Source organism: Aptenodytes forsteri, unplaced genomic scaffold (assembly GCF_000699145.1).
Source record: "Aptenodytes forsteri isolate BGI_AS27 unplaced genomic scaffold, ASM69914v1 Scaffold477, whole genome shotgun sequence".
Taxonomy (NCBI): domain Eukaryota; kingdom Metazoa; phylum Chordata; class Aves; order Sphenisciformes; family Spheniscidae; genus Aptenodytes; species Aptenodytes forsteri.
The window spans coordinates 204852-213140 of NW_008794378.1; the positions used below are offsets into that span (position 1 = coordinate 204852).

Sequence of the window (8289 nt, forward strand, 5' to 3'; positions counted from 1 at the left end):
TATCCTGGGCTGCATCAGAAGAAGCGTGGCCAGCAGGTCGAGGGAGGTGGTTCTGTCCCTCTACTCTGCTCTGGTGAGACCCCACCTGGAGTACTGTGTCCAGCTCTGGAGCCCTCAGCATAAGAAAGACACGGAGCTGTTGGAGTGGGTCCAGAAGAGGGCCACGAAAATGATCAAGGGGATGGAACACCTCCCCTGTGAGGAAAGGCTGAGAGAGTTGGGGTTGTCCAGCCTAGAGAAGAGAAGGCCTCGGGAAGACCTTATCGCAGCCTATCAGTACTTAAAGGGGGCTTATAAAAAAGATGGCGGCAGACTTTTTAGCAGGACAAGGGGGAATGGCTTTAAACTAAAGGGGGGTAGATTTAGACCAGATATAAGGAAGAAATTTTTTTACACTGAGGGTGGTGAAACACTGGCACAGGTTGCCCAGAGGCAGGTGAGATTCCCCATCCCTGGAAACATTCAAGGCCAGGTTGGAGGGGGCTCTGAGCAATCTGATCTAGTTGAAGATGTCTCTGCTCATTGCAGGGGGGGTTGGACTAGATGACCTTTAGAGGTCCCTTCCAGCCCAAACTATTCTATGATTCTATGTTTTTAAAGATAACTGTCAAAAAGTAAGTTATGATGTGTCTTATTGGAGACGATATAAGATAAATCCATTGCTGTGTTCAAAGTGTAAATTGAGCGTGCTCTTCTCCCACAATTTTAGCAAATTGTGCAAAATAAGAAGCAAGCCCAATGATCTTTTATATTTAAATATTAAAGATCTTAAAATGTAATTATATTTGAGATATCAGTGTCTCCTATGTATTGTTGATAGGAATTGTAGTTACTGTTTTCTAATAAAGTAACATTTGTCTTTCTTCTTATTCTGGTAAATCCTCAGTGTTTTTTCCTCTGTTCAGAACAGCATAAACATTAGATTATGTTCAACTCTTTGCTAAAATGTTCATTTAACAACAAGGGAATGTGTTTATGCTCACTCTTGTGATATTTTTATTTTGCTACTTAGTATTAGCCCACGGGGAAATAAAGTGAACAATACCCAGGTTTTCTTAATAAAGACAAACTTCATTTGCAGGGGTTCAGAAGACTTGAAATTAAAGAACCAAAAACGAGTTGAGAGATTAATAGAAGAAATCCATGCCATGAAGGTAATACCATGTTTAGTTATTTAAATACTAAAGGCAATTAATTTTAGTAACAAAAAGCTTTTGTTACTAAATGGGACTGCATTACTGAAACGTAACTGAAGTAGTTCCAGAGTGACCTTGGTTATTACTGTAACACAGCTGGAAAATTATGAATATTTGCATATTTCCATGTTTGTTTGCTGCATCTGTCAAGGTGTTAGACAATTTGAGTCTTAAGCTTGCCAGGCTAAACCTGAATTTGTTTAGAAATGCATGGTGCTTGAAGTTTTTACTGTAACAGTTAAAGCGCAGAAATTAAAGTTCTCATGCCACTCAGGGGTATGGAAGGCAGTTTATGTGCCTGACAATACAGTATCCTTGTTGTCAGTTCTCTTAGCTTTAAGTATGATGCTACTTGTATTTTACGTTCAACTTCAGAGTTCTGTAGTAGTTTGAAATTTTAGCTGCAAGGGACTCATAACGCTTGAGTCAGACCTTTTTTTATCTTCAGCCTTGCTGTCATTGATACAGTTTTTGTATCTTATACATTATGACATATCAGCAAATGCTTCAGGAATTTTACAACTTCTTAATGTTTTGTACTAGTCGTATCTCAGTTTTCACCGATACTGCTTAAAATTGTGTGTGTTGAAATGAGGTACAAATTCCAGTCATAAGGCTTGAGCACAAGAGTCCTGTATAGGACAAGAAAACTGTTTTCACATAAAATGGCTGTTTTGTTTGTTTTTCCTTGAATGACTAGTGATTAGTCACCCTTACCGTTGTGTGTGGGGTTTTTTTTAACCTTTCTCTCTTTTTTTTCCCCTTTCCTGATCCTTGCACAGATCTTAGCCTTCAAAAAGGCTGGTAACTGGAAAGGCTTCACTGACCCATTTAGATGTGCTTTGTGCCAGATTCATCAGGTGGAATCATAGAGGGTTTTAGCACAGTACTTACAAAACAAGAGTCCTCACAAATCAGTAAAGGGGAAAAGAGAATGGGCAGCACTGTATTAAAGGGTAAAGCACTGGTCAAGCAACATGGCAGTCATATTGAGGCATTCTGCTTTTCTGGCTTGCCATCAGCCTTAAACTTGGTCCTGTAATTGCTCTTTTTTTTTTTTTTTTCTTTTTGGATGACACATTTACATGTTTATTGGAGTATGATGAGGATTCTGGAAACATCTCTCAATTTGTAAGAGTATACATCAAGTGATCAGGTGTGGTGCAGCACTGAGCTCACAAGCCCATCTTTTTGGATGACACATTTACATGTTTATTGGAGTATGATGAGGATTCTGGAAACATCTCTCAATTTGTAAGAGTATACATCAAGTGATCAGGTGTGGTGCAGCACTGAGCTCACAAGCCCATGTTTTATGTGGCTTCTGTGAGTGCTCCTGAGAGGGTTTCACTGCAAGATCCATTCTGCATGCATCTCCCAGAAGTGTTCGCTTTGTCCACATTGTGCTTTTCCTTATGGGGTTGGCTCATGCAGACATCTTAAAGGCTGCCTGCACTCAGGACTCTATTGGCCAAGTACATCCAAGCTGTTTCTTCAGTTGGCGTTAATGAGTGCAGGACTTGTGTTAACTTTAAGAGCAATTGTCAAGGGAGGATAGAGTTGTAATCTAGAGAGCTGAAGGCAAACAAATTTTGCTTTGAAATAGTTTATAGAAAGGGAGGAACCTTCAACGTGAGCAGCTGAGAAAGAGGAAAAGCTCTCCCACTTCTCAGGCAAATAGCTAGTAAATGCAATCGGGTTATCTGAAATTATGCTGTAAGAGGTCTTTATTGTTAAAAAGAATGCAACCTTATATTAATAATATTTTTGTAGCAAAAAGATTGGTTTTCTTGGGGGTTTTTTTAGCCTTTAAAAATGAACAAATAGGCACTTACTAGCTCTACAGTGTATTTGTTTCTTAGATGAAAGAAAAATTCCTGTTTCTTATGAATCACAGCCTAAAAGGCACTAGTTGTTTACATATTTTTTCACCACTGTTGATTTCTAGACTAAGAGGGCTTTTTAGAGTTGGCATAGAAATATGCCTTATTCAGCATGGAAGAGTAACAAGACAGCTTTCACAGAAATCATTGACATTATTTGAGATAGTGGGAGATTTTGTACTCGTATAACATCACTCCAAGCAACCTTTTGTCTTAAGTTATTGATCATAGGATTCATAAAGAAGTCTTTGCATAACCTGAATGGATATTTTAGAATTTTTAGGAAAGAACGGACAGAATAGAAATGGTTAATAAGGTAAATTGGTAAGTGGTCTACGAAGTTGCAACTTAGGGGAGGCTTGTATTATCCAGACTATTCTAGCAATTTCAGTGTGTGGATCCCAAACACTTGTCAGAAGAGATGCAAATCCTTTCAAACTGATTGAGTGTCTGTGTGCAGAATATAGGAATTGGTTGTTTTCCATGTAACATGTAGAAATAACTCATAAACTTCTACTTGCATGTTTTATGTAAGACAAAATGTCTGCCTTCTCTCTTACTGAATGTTTAGTCTTGAGGAGTATAGCAAGCTGCAAAGAGAAGTTCAGTTGAAAAGACAAAAAACAACAAAAATAACTACACCAGCCAAAGTGGTTTGGAGCCAGAAAGTGGATGTTACAGCAGAGTCTGACAGCATGTGTCTTTTCAGATTAAAAGATTTCTTGAGATGGCTACTTACAACTTCTAGAACTTCTTTATTGGTTGGACAAAGACATGAAGGGTTGCTGTAGATTGAAGAAATAACATCTTTAAAAGAAAAGGAAAATAGTACGATTTTTTCTGAGTTTTTCCCTGTTGCCAAAGACAGCACACCTCTTTCTTAATATTCATTTTTCTGCCATCAGTCAAGAACAGACCCAGACCACCTTTCTCTACCACATATCCAGAAAAAAAAAGGCTTCTGGGGACTGCTGGCATGAACAGGGTCTTTTGTGAAGGACTTTATGTATCCTGATGACCTCAGAAGGCACGAGGGGAAGATTCCATTTCACAGGGAATTTGTTTCAAGCTCAGGGAAGAGAGACTGAAATTCTGGGACCTTGGCACAGTTGTCTGTCTTTGTGAAGTTTTTAATGTGATGGCTTAAGTTTCTCTTACTCAGGAAAAAATCTGAGGGGTTGAATCCCAATAAGGGAGAATTCCTTGCCTTCTTCAGAATTACGTTTCTGCATTCAGCTGCCTGTAAACCCACAAACCTTTTGTACTAGTTCATTTACTTGGGGAATCTGTTTCTTGGTCAGCACAGTGTTTCAATATGGCTGCTGCCACTCATGGAACAACTGTTATCTTTCATCCAGACTGTAACAAAAAAAAAAAAAAATCAATTGCCTGATGGTGCATCTGTTGTTAGAGGCTGGCTGCCTGCAGCTCAGCAGGACTTGTAATGAGACAAATGTGAACTTCTGGTTACAAGATCTTAACTTCTCTTTCTAGTGTGGATCTTTACTAATTACCATCTGATGTTATAGGAAGGAGAAAATGCTTGCTATTATTTGATAACTCTTGTCTTATCACTAACTCTTCGGGATGCTTTTTTTCCTGTCTTCAAGTAGACTCTAAACAGACACTGCTGACATAATTTCACTGCAAATACACTGTTTCCTAGGAGTGGGACATAATTAGATGCTCACTTTTCAGGTTAAATACTGTGTCTGTGTCTACTTTTTTATATATCCTATACATACTCACACATGCACAGTTCTGCATACATTGAAAACCCAGGAAGTGTTGGTGCTGGGCTGTATTAAGAAACTTTGTTATTTGAATTTGCAAATAGCATATGTTGTTATGTTATTGTTGGAATTACATTTATTTTTTTATTCTATATGTTTTCATTGTTAGAACTGGAGATTAAAAAACTTAATCAGCAAATACAATTAATAATGTCTCAAACACAACAATCAGAAGTAAACATTGTGGGAAATGAAAGCAGTTAAAAATTCCAGCTACGTGGATGCAGGCACTGGGTTAATTGTTTGCAGGAGTTCTCAAAGCTATTGGAATAATACACTGTTTTTTGAGTTCTTCAGATTTCGTTTTGCCAAAACCTTATAAAATATTTATTTAACAATTCATGAAAGATGGGAAAAAAAGAACAGTATGATCCTTTCTAGTCCTTCTACTATGATACTACTTTTTTAAAATATAAAATTGTGTATACTTACAGGAATGTTTTTCCTTGTTTGTCAGGCTTGATGATACTGTCAAAATGGATTAATTATCCATTGTGGAGTACTTCTTACCATATTTAGGATGCTATGATATTTTTAAAAGTTTCTTTACACAAAAATAACTGATTGTCTAGTGATTTCTTAGCAACGTGTAGCTTATCTTGAATTGTTTCAATTTCTTGGCTGAAATTAGGTCTTAACACAACTTTGTGGTTGCTTTACTGTGTATTTAGGAGTAGTTTTTGCTTTTATCTTAGAACAAAAACCTTGGTATTATGGCAGGTGTTGCTATAGCAATATCATGTTTGGAAGATGCCCATTAATGAAATATGGAAGAAAGGCTATTTGCAGTGCTTGAAGGGAAGATGTCTTCCAGTTGTTGGGAATAAGCAGCAGTTGGTTACAACCATTGTTAAATGGCTTGGAAAGATATGTTCTCTATCCCAAAATTATCACTGGAGAAACAGATAAGTCAATACAATGTTATTGTTTTAATACACTTAAAACACAATATTTATTGCAGAATAATGAGTTTAGTACAAGAGATACAGGAAAAAATAATGCTTTACTCTAAATTATTTTCTCTCAACTTTATATTTTAGCAAGATGTGAACAGAAGTAGAGTTAAGTGTGAACTCCAGTATTACTGTCAAGCTTTTGAAAGCCAAATTGTTTTGTAAAGTTGGAGCTTCAGTCTGAAGGATGTTTTCACAATCTTTGGCCTTGGAACAAAAATCGTCCAATTTCATGAAAGTAATAGTGATATGGGTGAGAAAGGGCTTTTGCTCAGGACTGGGTAACTGATGATTTTAGAGTAGCCTAAGGAGCTTGATAGATTTTTCTTTTAGTAAGGTCTCTTTGCATGGCATTTTTGTATCCTGAAATACCAGGCTTTTTCAAAAAGCCTTATCATTTTCTTCTAACAGTAGTTTCTTTTTTGGTTAATGCTTTCATCGTCTGTAGCCTTGGTTTCAGTTAACATCTCAGTGTAGAATGATTAAGAACATTTAAATAAGAGTGAGGACTAATGTGCTTTTTTGCAGTTTTACTTTTTCTTTCTCTTAGTGTATGTTTCCAACAACAGTCTTGCATATTTTCTTTCATAATAGATAGCAGACTTTTGTATTAATGTTATAGAAACTTTAACCTTTGAAGGTTTTTGAAAGAGTAGTGGGAAGCTCTTAAACTCTAGTGTAATCAGCTTAGGAAGGGTCCTTGATGCTTCTCAACAAAAGACAGAGGTGGGGTGGTCCAGCTTTCACAATGGTATGGGCCAGATGCCACTTACAGACCATTTCAGGGAAGGAAGAAGGGGTAGAACTCGAGGTCATTCAGCCCCCCTTCAGTGGAGCAGAGCAGATCCTTGCTTTGGCAAGTGTCTGACTTGTTATCCATGCATGATGCATTTTTCTGCAGTAATGCAGAAAACTTGGTGGTTTGAGTGGTGGATAGATCCATGTGTGCATTACTCAGGTGTACATGTGCAAGAAGTCAGGCACTTCTAGGAAACACTGAATTTTACTGCTTGTTTTCGCAACAGCACATTCTACTTTGTCAATGACATTGCGTGGCTTTTCTAGGTAACGTATGCCCTAGTAAGGCAGATCATTTTTGTTATACAAACTCTGAATATTCATTTAACAGATATCTCAAATTCTGTCAGGGCTGAAGTAGAAATCTCTTCCAAGTAGGAAACACAAAGTAAAGAGCATCTAACATAACACAGAAGATGGCATGGATGAACAGCATGTTCCTGAACCCAAACACAAAAAGGAAGTCCACCAAAGGTGGAAGCAAGAACAGACTACCTGCGAGCAATGTAGAGACGCTGCCTGAATGCACACAGCATTATAAAATACAAAACTCAGATGGATTTCCAACTAGTGAGGAATGTGAAGGTCTGCAGGAATGGCTTCTGTAAGTAGACTGGGAGCAAAAGTAAAGCTAAAGGAAAATAAGGGTCCACAGCCCAGTGAGAGCATATGGAAAAGGGTGAGGTATTCAGTGCTTTTTTTATTTTTTTTTTTCTTCTTGGTTTTTACTGGTAAGTTCTGCACTTTGGCTTCTCAGTTTCCAGAGCTTGTGGGAGTGAAGCGTTACTCACAGCAGAAAATGATGGCATTAAGGAATGCATAAGTCAGTTGGACATATACCATTCCATGGGACCAGGTACCTTGTACTTGGGGTGCAGAAGGAGCTGACTGATGTCATGATGAAGCTGCTTTCATCGTTTTTTGAAAGGTCACAATAATTGAAAAAGGTTACTGACATGTGGAAAAAGGCAAACATCATGCTTAACTTCAAGGAGGATCTGAGCAAATACAGGCTGGTCAGTCTCAACTTAATCTCTGGGAAGGTTACGGAGCAAGTCTTTCTGGAAGCTAATTCCAGGAACAGGAAGGACAGGAAGATGACTGGGAATAGACAGAATGGATTTACCAAGGGTGAATTGTGCCTGACTGATCTGATTACCTTGTGTGATGAGGTGACTGTCTGTATAGACAAGAAAGAAGCAACAGATGTTGTGTATCTTGACTTTAGCAAAGCCTGTGCCACAAACTCCCGTAATCCCCTCATAGCCAAACTAGGGCCAAGAAGACAAGGAAGGGAAAACTGCCCTTTATGTGAGAGAGCAGCAGGAATTCATGGAACTCTGCCTTGAGATGGATAATGAGCCAGTTAAGAGTATAAGGGTCAGCATTACCAGACAGACCAACATGGACGGTATTATTGTGAGTATCTGCTACACACTGCCTGATCACAAAGACATAATAGAATCATAGAATCATTTAGGTTGGAAAAGACCCTTCAGATCGAGTCCAGCCGTAAACCTAACACTGCCAAGTCCACCACTACACCATGTCCCTGAGCGCCGCATCTACATGTCTTTTAAATACCTCCAGGGACGGTGACTCAACCACTTCCAGCCTGTTCCAATGTTTAACCACTCTTTCAGTAAAGACATAGACATTCATGTCC

General features: G+C 38.3%; 1 protein-coding gene across 1 annotated transcript in view; it reads left to right on the forward strand.

Moving 5' to 3' along the window:
* SRFBP1 (serum response factor binding protein 1) overlaps positions 1–8289 on the forward strand; it is a 73087-nt gene that overhangs the window by 16053 nt on the left and 48745 nt on the right. The window contains exon 3 of the mRNA XM_009287841.2: positions 1082–1154. Within this exon, the coding sequence (XP_009286116.1) occupies positions 1082–1154 (73 nt within the window). The remainder of the gene's footprint in view (positions 1–1081; positions 1155–8289) is intronic.